Below are 18,572 nucleotides of genomic sequence, written 5' to 3'. Positions count from 1 at the left end.
ATCACATGTTCCAGAAGTTTGCAGGGTATGCTTGTTAGAGAAATTGGACGGTAGTTATTAGCAAGCAATAGTTCTCCAGACTTAAAGACCGGAATAACCTTCAAGGGATCAACAAAACTTTTTCACAGTTTCTTTTCCCGCTTACCGGCAAAAAAAGTGAAGATTAGAACGGCTTTCATTGGTTTTTTTATTATTATTTCGAAAACTTGTTTCCATCCACTCGGTCGTGGTTCATGAGGTTTCTTGCTCAAAAGTATATTTGGCCATGCTTGTGGTGCGCTGCGCTATTTTTCTCTCGGTGGTAGAGAGGTGGTAGCTCTGTGCTACGTTCGCTTGGAACAGCCCCAATGCCTGAAACGTGACGCCTTTCCCGTATTTTGTTAGGTGGTCGTGTTCGAAATCTCGCACGTTTAAGTACCTCCATGTTAGTTTCTTGTCGGGCGTTTCAAATAATGCTGCAACGTATCCCTCCATCAAGATGTCGGCTACCCATGGCACCACCTGTAAAGATGCAACATATTGAAGACACAGACATATGGTGTCACCCAAGTTTCAATTAAATCGTCAGCGAAGTAAGGCAAAATATGAATTGTCGCTGATTTTCCTCAAAATCAATGCAACACGTTAATATATAGATCTAAACAGGTAATACAAATTACGAGTCGCAATAATTTTTGTATTGTTAACTTGTTGTATCTTTTAAGTTTGTTCCTAGAGGATAAAGTCGGGGTCACACGGCTCATACAAAATACATTCTGCAAACACGAGTCACCGCAATATCCCTGGTTCGAATGCCGCGTCCTCAGGTTCCTCCTTGAACTTATAGCCATACGGCATTCAAAGCATGGTTCTCGCGGTGACTCGCGTTCGAATCTGTGTGCAGACAGTTTTTTGTACCATGTATAAGCAGTGTGATCCCGGCTTAGAAGATTTTACTGGCAACACTGTAAACGTGACGTTATATGTTGTATTGTGGGCGCTTTGTTCGCGGCGGGTTACCAGAAGTTCGAGTGGCGTGATATGAACGATGGGGAAGGAATCGAGCCGGCAAAACAAATAAATATGCGCAAAATGCACTTTTTCACACAGACGGGGTTTCCTACGTGCCTTTGCGCTGCCCCGGCCTAAACGACTCTTGCCCACCCCACAATGACTTACTTTCTGCATGAAAACTGGACTCCGCAGACGAGCCTCCGGTTATGCGGCAAATACGTCGAGCCTTGTTAAGACATGGTCGTACATATCACAAAATTAAGGCTGTTCGCTGTCACATGATGACATGATGACCTGAAGGTACACCTGAATCATGTAGGGAGCATATTTGCTTCGTACATGTCCAGGCAGGTTTCGTGCGCCCGATGTGTCCCTCATAAGCCTCAGACAGTGCCTGCACACTGTCCTTTGAATGATGTGTCAAGTCAGAGTCGCACTGCTCCTACATCAGACAAAAGAGAGTCTGCATAGAGATTCCAACGCGAGTCGCCGCGAGATCCGTGCATTGAATTCCGAATGGCAACGATTTCAAGGAGGAAGCTTTGCACGTGGCATTCGAACCCCGGATGTCACAGTGACTCGTATTTGCAGATTGTCTTTTGTATGAGCAGTGGGACCCAGGCTTTACACATCCAAAGCAAGTCTTCGAGAACCCACGCATATATTCGTCTATTCTACCTAAACTCTTTTGGGTAGTTCAGATCAAAATACGCCAAGAATGCGAGGGCAAAAAAGTACCTGAAGGAAACACATTTTCTGCGAGATCACAAAAGCTACGCAAAAAAAGTAGCGTTCTCTGGAAAATCGAACTCGAGAAATCTGAAAGGCGATTATGAAACCACCAGCTCTGCACCGCTATCAGCAGCCTCATAGCTAAACCTGGCGGTGGTCTTTCTGTCCTGGACAATCCGTTATAGTGCCGGGAAACATTACCGACGCGGAAAAAACCTACATATTATCCTGGTTACAAGCCTTCTTACTGCGCGTGTGCATTCAGTTGACTTTTTTTTTTGTGAGGCTAGTGTTAGACTGGGGCCGTTTTGTTTTACGCTGAGAGCTACGTGATGGTTTATTTTAGGTAGCCAGAAAGGTTGAACTATCTCCATAAAACTTTACTTCGAGGAGTTTTCCGGTCAAATGTTTATATTGTCATTGCTTATAGGAATATCATGGTAACAATATCCGAATTTTTCATACTTTACCGCACAAGTAGTTCAATTTTATACAGCACCCAAATGCTCAGAATGCACCCGCGAAACGCACACCGTTTTTTGTTGGCCAATGCGGAAGCTCTGACGCAACATCACGGCGAGAGAGCCACGGCAGCTCTTGACTGCTGACTCAGTAAAATAACTTACTCCTAAGAAAGACAATATTTATGGTATGGAGGGAAGCTCAATATTTTCTGACAACGATCTTTGTACGCATAATCCACCATGTTGATCAAAACCAGAAATAAGTCTACGTCGGCGGCTTTGACATTACCATGCCTGATGTCAAGTCACGAGACGAGAACTCATGCACACTTGCGAAATTTGGCGTCACGTTTCATATTGATGTTAATAATTTATTTAACAAATATGGGTTTTTAATTAAATAAATATCACAATTTACTATGCTTAGGCCCTCTCTACGTGACCAGCCCGAAAACTGAGTAACTTCCGGTTTTCACAGGACAATCCTTCTAAAGTTGTTTGTATGTAGACTAAACATTTCGGTTCTGATTGTCTGTGTCTTTGATAATATTTCCCCATAGAAAAAAAGGGTTCGCCGCTCATTAACATAAATTGGGAGAATATTTGCGAAAAGTTGGTTCCACGTGGCGTCTCGATGTGCAAGCAATTATAATTCTTTTATTGCGCGTTCACAGATTTGTTCTGACTTTATCACCGTCATTCCCCAGAAAGGAGGCTAAAAAAAAAAAAACGGTGTAGTTATAGACACAGTGTGATATTTGACCAACCTTTAAGCGAAATATCAACAAAAAATACCGACTCGTACGCACCACTTGTGCTTCGTTGACGTACCACTTGGCTTCGATAGTGGCTCCGGGGGGTATTTTTATATCTTGTTTAATCAGTTGTCGCGTAGTACGTGTTTCCACCCTGGTGGATCCAGAGCTTGTCTTGAGTGTTGTCGAAAATTCTGTCGAGAACTGATAAATTAGTGGCACGTTTATACTGAACTTGGCTTTAACGGTGAAATCAGCCCCCTTGGTGACGGTCCACGAGTACTCGTCTTCGTGTTCTACTTGCTCCGATATGTACGCCTTACCCTCCTCGCCAGACTGGTTGTTGTGAAATATCTGCACGTATACAGCAGACAGCTTCAAAGACTGTACTTTGGCGGCGAGGTAGACCACTGGGCCGACTTTGATCTTGACTGGTGGATACCTGCATCAAAAAAAACTGTATCGTTAAGCTGCGCTCACGCCGCGTATAAAACAATATCTGGAGACACAGTCTAAGGCTCTCTTTTTTGAATGGCGGTACTGTGACACGGGCCCTAATCAAACTGTTGGCGGACATGTTTTGCATAAGTGCGAAGCAGACATTCTTCGAGTATGCTTGAAAAGATCCCGCAGATAATTCTTTCACCATGTTTTCAGCGACCACAGCGCCCTCTGTAGCTTTAGCTTTAATCGAGCAGATTAAAGCTAAAGCTATGCAGATTAAAGCTGTAGCTTTAATCTGCATCGCGATAACACTTCAAGGCACGGCTACTGCTACCCGTCGCCGTTGATAAGATTAATCTCCGTAGTGCCGCCGACGCTATTAAAGCTAGCATAAGCGATAGTTTTTATCAGTTACTGTAATACCGTTCGTCAGATGATACTTTATTTCACAGATGGAAACCTTAATTAGTAGTAAATAATTACATTCATAATGACCGCGTGGGTGAAATGAATTGAACGCACTTTAAACTGACCGCATAAACCGGTTTCTTATCTTATCGCGCTTGAATTTACTACAGAGGTGCTCGAAGCTGGTGTATTCACCAAATGAAAGTATAAATACATAAAACCTCCGCAGTGAAACAAAAACAAAAGAAAAACTTGTTTTGTCTACGGAAAAATTATGGCTCAGCCTTTTTATCTCAAAATCATCAGCAACTCGTTGTGGGATATTCTGACGTATACTATTAATGAAAACAATTTGAAATGTAAACAAAATAGAATTTCCTTACCTATTCTTCACATAATTTAGCCTAAATAAACGGAAGGGTAACATATAATAGTTTTACTGTATATGCAAAGTATAAGGAAAACATAGGTTTTGATTTTTCTTGATTTACTCAGGTGACCCGATCTTTTCACAATTTCGGTGAAAGCTTCCACCAACTTCAGGCACCTTCTGCACTAAACCCCAGCGAAATAAGTTAGGAAACCGAATTTGGTGGTCCGTTTAAAGAGCGTGCAATCCATTTCTCCCACGCATCAATGCGATTTTTATAGCGTCCAGGAACAACATGCAATTTATGTGCTCGCTCACTCTAAAAAAATAGAAAAATAAAAAATAACGCAAAATAGTGAAGGCAAATAGAGTCCACAAATCCGACGTACTTTTACCACACACAAAAGAAAGTGCAGCAGCAAACAAAGACAACAGAAAAAGTGGTAAAGTTACCCTTCTGAAAGAAAAGTATATGAATCTACATAAGAACTGATACGAAATATCCAAAAACTGATATGCGACATATGAAACGGATGCGAAATATCCAAAAACTGATATGCGACATATGAAACTGATACGAAATACCCGAAAACGAATATGCGACATAAAAGAACTGATATACAACATATGCCAACTGATGTGCAGTATACAAGTTCATATGTTATTTAAATGACAACTTATGGAAAATTGAAATGAGAATGTAGAATATATACGCTGCTTAAACGAGAACTGATACGACGTCCACATCATGCATAATATTTTAAAGTCATATTTCTTTTTCCCACTTCTCCTACTTGTTTCTGTTTTTTGCACAATATTCGTCTTAATGTACTTGCCTGCTAGCCCATCACTCCATTTCAATACATAATTTCAGTCATATCAGTTGTTATATGTTTTCATATCCTATAAGTTTTGATATAAAAATGTGTCCGGTAAACCAATCAGAAGTAACTTCATCTAATTTATTTTCAGTATACGACGTGCCGCGCGGGGAAGTAGACACGTGGCTTGGAACCGCAGTGGTGCGGCGGCTTGATTTCTTGGCTTTCGAATAATTACGGTATGAGTGTTCATTTTATTACTAGAAGATTCATCTTTTGTGCAGTTCAAAATATTCTCAAAACATTACTGAAACAAAAATCACCATACTGGGAATATTATCGATTGCTTAGGTGGTCACCAAAAAAAATCCGTACCTTCAAAGCGATCAATATAAAAGGCGGAGGCGCAGAGCTCAGAAGCAGCTATCGGGTGTGCTCTTTTATTCATGTTTGCTGTGCCGTCAATGTGTAGGCTCTCAATGTACATGTTCAGCTGATGCTAGTGACATGAGAAATGTATCTACATGTGTGTATGGGGGCCCGAAGTGTAATGGTGGTGTGAGGACATAAAAATAATTTTTATAGCACTTGAACTGCACGGTACTTAGCGCCACCTAGCCTAGCTGAAACTGATACGGGACATATGAAACTGATATGAAATACCCAAAAGTTCTGCCATGAATATTTATCCAGTAAACATAACACAATAATAAATATATATATTTTTTCATTGGGTAATAATAGTAAGCTAAGAAAGTAGAAGCCTTGATGTATGTGGAGGCACTTTTCTTAGCACTTCGCACAGATTACAGAGCACTGTTAGAACATGTACACGTTAGTAAATTCAAGTAATTAACCACCACTACTCGTTACTTACTAAAATAGAAACTGATAACGTTACTCGGTACTGTAATTCACAAAGAACGCGTTACCCCTGACTTGAAAGTAATGCGTCATTTCCTGGTTCCTCTTAACGTGTCGTTTTTGTGAAGCAGCAGCCGGTTCCAATGCTTGCCGCCGTTAACAATTGCTCGCCTTGTAAGGCGTTCGTTGAGGGATGACTTTGGCTATACAGGCACACCTTGTGCAGATCGCTTCCGTGGCCTATGTAGAGTTTTCTGGTTACGCCAATCACAGGCGCGAGCTGGGGAGAGAACTACGCAGGGTTCTCGTGTAGTACACGTTCTGTCTCTGAAGTAACCAGAAACCGCTACGCGTTACTTCACCGCAATGAAACAACAACGTGTTAGTCGTTTCATTTTCTTAAAACTACGCCGTTACTTCATTCGCGAAAAAAAACGTATCTGCATATTTTTGCGAATATAACTTGGGTCGGAGGGCATCCTTCTCCACCCAACCAGGAGGAGTAAGGTGTGCTTATCTGGGCTTTGCTCCTGGGCGAGCGTGGGGAATATCACCGGCGTGCACATTTCGCTGGTCCACGTGGATTGTTCTGCCTGCACTCAAGATGCGTGCGAAGAGCCCGAAGAAAAAATGATTCCGTACCAAAAAGGGACATTTAGCCTTTGGATCGTAGGTTAAGGTAGCGTTTCTTTAAAACTGTAGACGAAAGTTGCCAAACAGAAGTCGACAGACTCACGCGTGATCGCCGAGATACCGCCGACTGCTTTTCGGTAAGCCTGAACGGGTGTCGCTCGCGAACCACCATCCGCAAACCCACAAAAAACGCCGTGCACCGTGACGAAGCACTTCTTGCCGATCCCTGATTGGCCCCCTCGGATCGTTAGCGTTGGTAGCAGTCGCACTCATCGTGCATCTCAAGCTTACTAAAAGAAAGATTTGAACTTAAGCTGTTTTATAGACCTTTGCAAAACTTGCCTCCTGCGCGCTTCCACCTTTGTATGCTGGGCTGTGGAATGCCTTGCGGGCATGCGCTGTTGCTTTGCCTAGCGGTATATTAGACGCTGCGTCATGCCTGCACAGCTAAGTGACTTGGCATTTTTCTCACGGGTGAGGAGCGATGCAAAGGTCTATCCACGTGCTAGAACCGGGGAAGAATAGGAGACGAGAACGCGCGGGGACATCCGGACGCCGAGCTCTGATTGGGAGGAATAGTGGGTAGACGCGAAGCTAGCCGCCTCCGTCTCTACTGCACTCGCAAAACGCGCGGAACGGCGTTTCCGTTCGAACGCGGCCGACAGTTATAGTAGTCACAAAGGCATCTGCCTAGCTTCCACTTTAGAAGAAATCTGGTCGTAAAAAAAAAGAAAAAAGGAAACGTTTAGCGTTTCTTCGGCTTGTCCATATTTTGTACCACAAAAAGTTAATTTAAGCAGCCCCTTAAGGGGTTTTCTTTATAAACCTATTCGTGTCTTTTTTTAGCTCATTTTTTGATGCGAAAGAGTCCTTCATCCCCACCTTGCCTTTCTAGTGTGCCAGGGGGCGATAGTGCTTGACGCGAAACCGTTCTTTAGGAACTAAAAGAGTTCTTGGAGATTCGAAAACCGCTTTTTGAGAACGCACATTTTTTTTTTCTTTGTGTACTCACAAATAGTTCCGACTCGGTGTTCTTACGTCCTTGCCGTGCTCTGGTCTCCTTCTTGTCACCGGTTTCGGCCCGCATTGTCGATGACAGCTTAAAGCCTGACTTCGGATGTTCTGATTGGTCCTTCGGAATTCTTATTGGTAAAATGTCGCGATCTCTTTGGCTGACGCGGGATAATCAGATGAGCGGCATTCGCCATGCCTTGAGTCTCAGGTCACTATTTTTGTATATGAGATTACGAATGTTTTCAATTAAAGCGATGTCCCTTAATTAAAATGTCTAATGTTTTTTTCAGGATAGTGTGTCTAGTTTTATAAATATCACGACTCCAAGTTTGGTTTCGGGTGTCTACGGCAAAAACCGAAACTATCTGCTGAAGAAATGGCAACACTGATCATCAGCCGCACGGTTGATGATCACTGTTGCCGTACCCGAAAACCGAAAGATTTCATTTAAATACCTACACACTAATGATGGGGCGGAGCAGACTTTTCCAGTGGGAGAGGGAGTGAAAGAGGCAGGAAGAAAAATGTGAGAGGTAAGAATGCACGAAAAATCAGAAGGATAAAACTGGCTTAGAAGGTCTAGAAGAATCCTATCTTCGCCCTTTTAGACTCCGACTAGGTGGCCCAAGCTACAACCCGTTACAGAGGGTAGAGCCATTAAAGGGGCCCTCCGGAGCTTTCTGCGATCGTCTGTTTATCTGGTTATATTGCGTAGTAAGTGCAAATTAATATGTATGCAAAGTTTTAGATTACAAAACCGTTTATTAAGCAGATGGCAGAAGAAACACATCGGGACTATTTTCTCTTGGAAGACAATCCCCCATTCCCTGCCCCTCGCTAAAACTTGACCAATCGAAAAGCTGCATCACGCGCTGAATGCGAACGTTATTATTGCAACACTTTTTAAGCTTGTTGTAAAGTATAGTTTGAGAAAAACGCAAACTGATTGTGGTGCGGGAAACATAGTCCGCAATTATCGCTCCAAAGCCAGCGAACTATGTTTTCTCCCCGCAAGCTTGTTGCTAGGGGGTGATGCGTCGGCGCGTCGGCTAGTCTGCCTCCCGGGGCGTCTGCAGGCGTGCGTTTGCGGGACACGTGTTCCTTCTTCTCGTGGATCCCGACTCCGAAGCCAGCTTTGCGAGCCTTCCACGTCAACGAGTCAAAGTTTTCCTTGTCATCTGTGGAATGCGACTGCGTATTGCAGTAGCAGCGCGACGGTGCGGTGCGACGAACGACGACTGCCGAGCACAAAGTCCGGAGAGATTCCTCCGCGGGTCGGCGGTCGGCCGCGTTGGTGGCGCACAGTGACGCCGGAATCCTTCGCTTATTGGCTGACACGTAAAGAGATGCCCCTCCCGTTTTCCGGGGTCATATCAGAAAGAGGGACGTGCCAAGGACTTTGATAGCAATTTTAATTGGGAAATCCGCCGCGCATGACCGTAATTTTATGATTTTTAGGATCCTTAGGGCCTGTAGATTGAGTTACCGCCATAAATAGACCATCGCAGAACGCTCCGGAGGGCCTCTTTAACGTTTATCCATCCACCCGGCCGCTACGTGATGTCAAAAGGGGGCTGCGGTACGTGCTACAACGGGTACAACCAACATTACTAGATTAGCTAAGTTACGGACCTGCTCATAGATGCTGCAAGCCACGAGCAGTGCCACCCCCCCCCCCCCCCCCCCTCACTCACCACGACTCGCCTGCCTTCGCTTGACGCGCCGGACGGCTGCTTTGGTAACTGCAGTGCATTCTATGCGATACGTGCGTTTCGAAGCACGGCGTCTAGATGGTGTTTCAGCTCTGCTGTATGGAACGCACAGCTGTGAGACGAAACTTTAGATGGCGCTTCGAACGACGGCAGGCGGATTGAAGTGAGTGAGGGGGGGTACCCCCTTCCGCGGGAGTTCCACAACTGAGCTAATCTAGTAACGTTGGGCACAACCAAGCGACCGCAGCTCTACTGCGACAGGACGTCACAAATGTGCTGCGCCGGTGCTCCTTGACTAAAAGCTAACGCGCTTGCCGCCAGCTAAAGAGCAGCTGGTGGCATCTTTGAAATTGGGTTTTGTGGGGTACGCGGCATCACTTTAAAGGAGCGGTGCAACGATATTCGCTTGGAATGTTTTTCACTTTGCACAAGCTTATTGGCACTAGTGCGACTCGAGGATACTCGCAGGCAACGCCACTGGCCCAGAAAGTCCTTTGTTGCGGTGTAGTTTCAAGTACAAAAGCGATCACTTTCATTTAATCTCTCCTTTGCAAAATTTGATGACGTAACATGGGGATCGCAATGCACCCCAATGACGATATTTGAATGCGGCTCATAGATTGGCCCCGAGCATGGCGTGGGCACTCGATTTGGGCTCGTGATAATTAATAGCTCGAGGAGCATTCGGTAGTGACCCGCGTCCAATCGCTGCGACGACGACAACAGCCGAGCCATAACAATGTCTGGAACTCACCGGGTGTCCTGTGCTTTGCCAACCCCAGCGCGTGACTATGATCAACACTGGCGGCATATTATCGGCTCCAGATCACGCGGCCGCTTGTTCTGGCTGCGAATTGAGGGGGTGAACGCTGCTCGTTTTCTTTAATTTTTTTCTGGGACTTCTATTGCGGCGTGGGGTTATAAACGAACGCGTGTTTCATAGGTCATTAACGTCAGGGATCCGTTCTAAGCCATACTTGCGCAAAGTACAAACAATTTTTGCATCGACCCTTTAAGGTAATATTTCGGCTGTGATCATATTCATGCTACTAAAGTGATACCAGTCACTTATCCTTCTTTCGTTTTCGACCAGAGTTATTCTTTGAGCCGTGGTCACACAGCTTATACTTCAGACAAAAGACAGCGTGCATACAGATCCAAACGCTCGTCACCGCGAATCCGTGCCTCGAATGCCGCATGGCAAAGAGTTCAAGAGTAAAACTTGGCAGGCGGCATTCGAACCAAGGTTATTGCGATGACTCGTGTTTGCAAACTGTCTTTGAAGGATGTATGAGCAGTGTGACCCGGCTTTAGTCTGTGAATTATACCATGCTGATTCGCACATGTCGCAAGGACCGTCCAAATGATCCGAGAACGTCCTTGGGTAATCTATGCAATACACTCTACAAACAAAATCGGTTTTTCAAAGGTCCTTCGACGCGTCAAGACCTCTTTCAGGTCTTCAAGAAAGTCTCCCCTCAAATACTCTCGCACTCTGACGTGCTAGAATGTCAACTGGGCGACGAAGAACTCTTTCGCAACAAAAGAGGAGCTTAAGAACCCCTTATAGATTTTTCACGAATAACTCTTTTAGGCCGTCTTTTAAATAACTTCTTAGGGCACTAAATATGAACCAGCCAAAGAACGCCGAACTGTTATTTTACGACTAGATCTTTGTAGAGAACAGAGGTACATTTTAAGATAGGATTTAATTTAAACTAAACAATAATTAATAAATGCAACGCTTATTTATTGAATGGTCTCGGATTTTGTAAGATTCAGTTGTTAAACAATTTAGCATTTTCTGAAAAAAAAAAGTAAGACAGAAAATTACCGGTTTGCTGAAGAAATGGCGAAGAAACGAAGCGAACCTTAAGAATTCTTGGCAGTTGTGGCTTCTCTCGGGGTTTCCACGTTGTGTTACTTGAGTTGCTTTTCTAACATCAACGAAGTCACCAGCGGCGAGCGTTTTTCACTGTTATGCACCTTAGTGAAGTGACAAAATGTCTACTGACAAATGCAAATGATAAAAGCAGTTTTTTTTGTTGAATTCACTTATTGCTTTTCGGTAGTACTAGCAAGGATAAGTAGATGACACGGTACAAACAAATTCGCGCACAGGAATATTTGAAACACATTTTTAGTGGTCATAAATAGCGATCTGTAGTTTGGCGTTGAAACTTGTTAACATAACTGATTTCAATTTAAATCGACCTTAGTTTGTTCTGTAATTTATTTTTTTCGGAATTAATAGTAGCATAACGTACTTGACGAGGTTTTCAATGGGACCTCGGGTTTTGTTATCTGCAGTGACATCAAAAGTTGCCAGCCTTTTATCGTAAGAGCAATTTCGCAGGAGGATTTGGTAAATAACATCTTCGAGGTCAAATAGGGTGCCGCTGCCTAGAAGAAGAAAGTATGTATATGTATATATTAAACAGCTAGACATATACCTCCCAAGGATTGCAAAAATGCTAAATACCCGGGAACTATTATATTGGAGAAAAAAGGCATGATAGGGAGATCTGGGTTCGAATTCGAAAGGAGCCGCCATTACGCCTAACGCATGGTCGCACTGCTTACACATCACAACAGTGTGCGCCTCAAAACAGAGCATCGTGCCTTTTTGTTTTTGTTAACGCGATAGCGTTTAGGAGCGCGTGACGCAGAAAAACCGGCGTCGGTGTCGACGTCGGCGTTAGTGGAACGGGAAAATTCTGATTGCTCGATAAACAATTAATTAGCCTTGAAGAAAAAAAAACAACCTCGAAGCATATTAGTCGGATCGGGATTGAATTCACGACCTTTCCTATGCAAACCAGACTCGATACCCAATATGCCACGCAGACATTTTTTTGATTGTCTTTATTACATGGAAAGTTAGGTTAAAAATTAAGGCTACAAGATTAAAAGCTGAAAAGATGATTATGTACAAAGTGTTAGACATAAGGTGAAAAGTTGAACGGAATGTCTGCCTAAACGGCAGTCCTATAGCGCTCTTTTACAAACAAACGCCACAGTTCTAAGCAGACTGTAACCTGAAAAGTCAGGAAGTCTTAAACACGCATCGAAGAGTACAAACCATTCAGGTATTGGTGGTTGAGCTTCGTAAACACTTCATACTTTCGAAATATCTCATAGAAAAATAGATTTTCTGGTGCGTAATACGTTAGCGTTCCTATCAATTATCCGGCATTTCCAGATGCTGTGGAGGCCTATCAGCATAAATAAATTATAGGAAATGTTTGCCTCACTAGGTATGTGTAAAAAACGAATACTATGTTCTTTATAAAGTCTGTATCCTTTTTAAGAGGTTGTTGGAAGACATTCGAGACGAAAACGGTATTTTTACAGTAGATGAAGCAGTGCTCTATTGTTTCCGGTGGGTGACACAATCGACAATCAATTGACCATGGTACAAAATCCCACACTCTTGGAGCCACGATGTTATAGAAGCGTTGATGTCTCTAACTGACAGAAAAACGTTGTTAAGTGCTCTGAAATATACACATTCGCTTTGCTCGTTTTAATACATGTTGTCATTTACAGTCACTAAACCGTGTCCGTTGATAGTGGAATAGGAAAGAGACTTTTAATCAGAAATTGTGATAGCCGTTTTCTTGATACTTCAAGTAGGTATTCTAATGAAAAGCGGAATTTTAAAAACATAAAGGTATTAACTACCTCTTTCTAAAAACCTCAGCGTTGTCCGGGAGCAGAATTCGTTGTCGAATCAACAAAGGAGGGCAAGTGATGTGTCAGCTTTTGTTTTAACGATCTTAAGCAGGAAAGGATCGGATAAATTAAAAAAAAAAAAGTCGCGAAACGATTTGGCGGACTAATAAATGTGCCAGACCTAAGCCACCAGCTTGCAACGAAATGAATAAGTAATCGCGTTTCATCCGTTCCCAAGATGAGCTCCAAATAAAGGTCCCAAATGTTCTATGGAAAGCTTGTACCTTTGGACGGTAGCGGTGTCATATCTTTAAGACATTCAGTAGTTCAGATAGTTTAAACAAATCTTGCACACCGCTGCATTTGCGAAGATTGAAATTTATAGTGCCCTCCATGCTAATGATTTTTTGCTTAATCTCAGTTACAACGGAATTTAAATATAGATTATTGAATCCTGTTTGATCTTTACACGTTTTGGCTAAGCGGCCGTATTGGGATGACGGTCGCAGTTTCGAGGGACGGAATATAAGTATGAAAATTTAAAGTATAGAAAACTATTAGTTCTCGTCCTTTCTGCTATCTTCATGTGCGCGTTTGCTGCGTGTCGTGGCGGCGTTTAATTAAAACGAGCTTATTTTTGCGTCGATAGCAGCAGGCTTGCTGGAAGCGGGCCTCGGGAGGGCATCATTGGAAGGACCGTGGCAAGCCGCGGGCCGGCGGGAGACCCCTGATCTAGAGCAACGCCGAAATACATGAAGGGACAGCACTTCCATGACAACTCAGCAAACTGTCCTGGCACGGTTTCGGAAGCGCCTATGCTGAAGCCATTAGATTTTCCTGTGTTCATTTTCCCTCCAGTTGGGTCGCAGTTCTCCTGTTATTTGAAGGCCTTTTTCTACCCTCTTCTCATTCGAACAGAAAAGCGGCACCTGATCAGCACACGTTATTAACTTCACCTCTGCGAAGCAAAGGGTATAACCTCGGATATTATCATTCGTAATAATGCGAAACATTATTACGTTCAAGTTCAAAGACAAAAATTAGTAGTGATAGTGGACAACCTTGCCTTACTAAAGATTGGAAAAGAATAGATACAGAAAGGGAGTTGTTTAAAATTAGCATTGTGCTGCTGTTTTTTTAAAAGAGATGAATGCCCTCGAATAGCATGGCTCCTATGTTTGGACAAGAAAGTATGTTGAATAAGAAAGAATGGCTTTCTCATTCGAACGCTTTGGACAAGTGAAGTTAAACTATTGCCACTTGACCTTGCTCATCGGATACAGTCTATCACAGATCTTGCTATGTGTAAGTTTGAATGTTTATCCCTTGTGTACCACAAGCTTGGGGTTCTCCGATTAGATGATGTATTACGAGGTGTAAGCGTTCCTTTAAAACTTATGCGAATATCTTATAGTCCACATTACAAAGTGATATAGATCGATAAGCTTCAACCTTTTTGAAGCTATTGTGTCTTCTGTTTTAAGAATTAATACAGTGTGGCCACTATAAAAAATTGTCGGTAGTGTCTCTTGTTGCGGCTTTTAGGACCTCAAGTAGTAATAGACTCAACAGATCAAAAAATATTGTGTAGAATTCAGCGCTTAGGACATTAGGTTCAGGTATCTTGTTTGAAGGAAGAAGTTTTCTGACATTTTAAATTTCTTGAAAGGTCAGAAGGCCCTCGACTATTTCTTTTTTGTCATTTGATAACAATGGCAAGAGGTTTGCAAGCTGTTCTATAACTGTATTTTTTGTTTATTTTTCAATTGGTATGTCTTTCCCCAAAAGGTCAGTGTAATAATCAACAAAGGCTGCTGAAATGTTTGACGTATCTATTCGGATAATATCATTATGTTCAATTTCAAATATTCCTTCATTTAAAGCATATCTTCGCACATCTTTCAGGGATCTCCGCCCGGGTGTCTCTCAAAGTAGAAATGTTTAATAGGGCGATCAAATATCTGCGCCTCGATGTTTCTCGGCATCGTATCGCTGGAGTTGTGTTTTAGCCATGTTTATTTATTCTGTGAATGCACCGGGATCGTTACTTTCAAGTTCGTAAACGTTTATAACGTATTTAAAAGAGTCTTCGATTTGTCACCTTTTTTCGAACATGATAGTGCCCGGGCGTTCGATTTCCAATCTGTAATCTCTTTTTGAACATGTCCCATATGCAAGATACGCGTAGTCAAGGCACATGTAAAAATGCAGTCATTCGAAACTGCGTCTTCTTCGCTCTCCGGGACACGCAGAAACACTTGAACGGCTTGAGAACGAGCGGGTCTTATATTTGGCCATCGGGTTCCACTCTTAAAGGCGAAGCTTAAGAGACTTCCTGAAATTTGTGTATGATGCATGAGCACTGTAGCTGCCACGTAAAAAAAAAAAGGAGAACATTTCAGATTGCCGTGTGCATAAGCAGTAACTATACAGGTATCTCAGACCTAACATTGTCTTCTCTCGCTTCTTGAGCTGCCGCGATTGAGAACCCCTCAACCACAAATGGTGGAGTCGCTACTAGGCTCCTCCCATACAATTTGAGCACCATGCCTAACACCAGACATTTCTCCGGGGACGGATCAAGAATTGTAGAGGCCCTGAAATAGTAAGCACCTGCCCCCTCCCAGTTATTCTAAAAAGAAATATATGTGCAAATGGCGTCGAAAATTAGTGTGGTCCAGCAATATCGCGACAGAGTGTCGGTGTTCGACGCTGTTTTCGTGTAGATGGACGTTTTCTTTTCCACTATTTATATCAGAAAGGTAGAGCGTGGTGAAGAAAGTCTGGCAGTTCAGAATAAAAAAAGGGAGCGCACATCAAACCCCGGCGTTCGAACAGATATACAAGTGCAGCTCAAATGCTTCATCACTAACAGCCTTTAGCGCGTAAAGCGTTTCTCACTTTCGTCCTTTCGTAAACGAAAATGTTTCCGCTCAACTTTGAAAAAAGATTGGCCTTTGCACGATATGCACTCGTCCCGAAACTTGCAGCAGAAATAACAGGTGCATACGTGGCGATCCAAATCTCATTATATTAGGTCTCGTATATTAGGCACGTTAGAATAAATGGGCCCCGTTCCCTCGCTGTCGGAGGTGAGGCCCTTAACTCCAACCTATTGATCCAGCACAATATTTCTCCCTAGCCCAGGGACACCGCGACACCGTGCCTGGAAGCGAAAATTCGTCCACTCACCTGGTAGTCGGTTCAGTCAATTCCGCCTAAAAGAGAAGGCCTGCTCGTGACGTCATCATGAGTGGATCCCCAACCCACCTGAAGCGTGCAACACGCTGAAGCTTTACGAGAGTCGACGCAAAGTGGCAGACGCGTCCATCTTGGCGTCGCCGCGTTCAAGCGTTGCGCTCGTTGTGAGACGCAGTGAGACGCGCTGACGGTGACGCTAAGCAAGCTAAGCGTGGGGCCACTTTTGATGACGTCTGCGGAGGAAGATGCAGGCCTTGTCTTCTAGGTGGTATTGACTGGGGGAAACAGAAACAAATGGCATAACAGTAACAAACAATAAAATATGTGTGAAGTGCCTGAAAGGAGCGTACTTACTTTGCTGAACGGTACACTGCAGAGAAAAAAAAATGCTCAAATTAATAATCGATTGCGTGGCTTGGACATCGCGTGCATTTCGAGTTTGACAGAGAAATGTGTTTGCTTCTCACCATAGCACCTCAATCAGGCGAGTTGAGTGACATTGACACATCTGTGTGAAACACACAGATGTGACAATATTTCTCAACTTACCAAATTTGCAAAAATAAATGCTACTTCTTCCTTCTTTAAATATTTCTGCGAACACACAAGGTCATCGCTCTAAAATGTTCTAGTGAACGAAAAGGTGTTTTTTTTTAAATTTTGTAATAGAGTACGAGTTAAGTGGCAACAAGGATTTTATGCAGTAAGATGCCTTAACTGGTGACTCTAGTATATCCATAATTATTTAGTAATTGGCATATAAATTTCACGCAATTTCACACTCACCAGAAAGAGGAGAAGGAGGAGAGAAAACTGAAAACTTTTAGCCATGTTACCTCCTCAATGAGCCGAGGAATGAACACGTGCCCCTTTCCTTTTGCGTAAATGCTTTTCCGTCACTATCTTTTATACAAAAACAGCTTTGAAAAAAAATGCGGGTGCACTCAAAAAAGAAAAAAAAAATTGACGTCAAGAAACTTTTATTTTCAGGAGAAGGTTCGAGCTTTTTTTTCGAAAGGACGAGGTTCAACAGGGGGCATTCACCGGATGCCACATTTGAGTGCCTCGGCCCCGCTGACGTTTACAAAACAACCAGAGCGCCCCCAAGGGTACGGTACTAACGCCGCGCATGCGCGATGGGGTGTAAGCGAAAACGCCACGACCCGGATCAACAAATCATGCAAATCTGATTCGTCGGCTTCGGTGTCAGTCTGCATACACGTTTTCGCGTTGGAAGTGCTGATTCCACGTCTTCCCAGCACTGTCATACCACTCTAGTAGCCTGAACGAAATTAGCCAGGCTCATTACACCGCAAAAATTTTGTCTAAATAGCGTGACGTGCGTCGATTCATTCAGCGTGAACGCCGCAGAATGTACGTTAAAGCCATATTTACAAAATAAGATTCTGCTCGCAATTTTCAGTCGCGACGTCACTCGGGCTGCGAAAGTGCGTACGGTAACTGCGATGCTCGACGTCGATACTAAAGAACGCAAGCAGAATCGATTTCAGTGAATCAGGCGTAACAAGTCGGTGGTTGAAACTGGTAAAATTAATCAACATCTCACTGTATCTACTGTTTAGGCCGAGCCTACTTATCCGAAACCACCTTCAAGCTTAAAAGTAATTTGAGGCATGACTTCTTATCGCAACGTTTGCACTACTGTCACCTGCGGTTTGAACGGGCAGGCGACAGTTTGAACGAGTTTGAAAGAGAATACGATAGCTTGAACAATACCACGGTCGTTTAACCGTGAAGTCGCACTGAACGTGGTCTGCGAGTGGTCCGGACAACTTGACGTTTTTTTGTTTTTTTTCGGGTTCATGTTAGAACAAAACAAATAGATCTAACGACCACAAATAACCGTGGATTTATCCCAAAGTGCTTCGCGCTCGAGCAATCGTGTTCCGACGGTGTCTGGTTTCCCTTTTCACAGCACCTATCCACGCTTTCGGGATAGCCGAGCATACAGAAAACGCGTGGAAAATAGTCTTCAAACCTTTGCCGACTCTTTTGGTACAGCCCCAGTCGCAAGGTTTTGACGAGAATGCCAATTTTAGTATGGTTGCTTCCAATACAACACAGGAATGTTCATCCCGCATGGTAGCTTCCACAGCCCCAGAGCGGAAGTGCGCCCGACACGCTACGCCGCGGTGTAACTTAGCAGAGTTGAGTTGGTGCGTACTCAGAGAGAGCGCACACTTAAAGGCCGACGTACGTAATTGTTTTCTGCAGGGCAGAAAACCGGTTTCCAGTTTCCTTCTTTCCCTCACCTCTTCATATAGCAGCGGGTCTACAGGTGTTAATATGATTGTGTCCATATTTGTCCCGTTTGTAGGGAGTACATACACTTATCTTGACGAGTGTTATAATGATGTTCAGGTTTAATTCAGGATGATGGGTAACATTGTGCCAGAAGTTTTCTGTCGTGGTAAACGTAGATCGAAAGTTTATATGTTCATACTTCTTGAAAGCTCGAACTTTTA

At 43.5% G+C, this 18,572-nt stretch overlaps 1 protein-coding gene across 1 annotated transcript; it reads right to left on the bottom strand.

Moving 5' to 3' along the window:
- Positions 1-231: 231 nt before the first annotated feature.
- Positions 232-16,917, bottom strand: LOC115331623. Its single transcript, XM_040217299.1, has 4 exons — positions 16,857-16,917; positions 11,478-11,613; positions 2,999-3,386; positions 232-501 (listed from the first exon to the last, which is right to left on the bottom strand). Exons 1-4 carry the CDS (start codon positions 16,915-16,917, stop codon positions 232-234), a joined length of 855 nt encoding a protein of 284 aa, XP_040073233.1.
- Between the last annotated feature and the right edge of the window lie 1,655 nt (positions 16,918-18,572).

The sequence above is a fragment of the Ixodes scapularis genome, unplaced genomic scaffold, assembly GCF_016920785.2.
Source record: "Ixodes scapularis isolate PalLabHiFi unplaced genomic scaffold, ASM1692078v2 PGA_scaffold13__105_contigs__length_92229423, whole genome shotgun sequence".
Classification (NCBI taxonomy): domain Eukaryota; kingdom Metazoa; phylum Arthropoda; class Arachnida; order Ixodida; family Ixodidae; genus Ixodes; species Ixodes scapularis.
The sequence above is the reverse complement of the archived record's forward strand: the minus strand, read 5'-3'. Positions and strand labels throughout refer to the sequence as shown.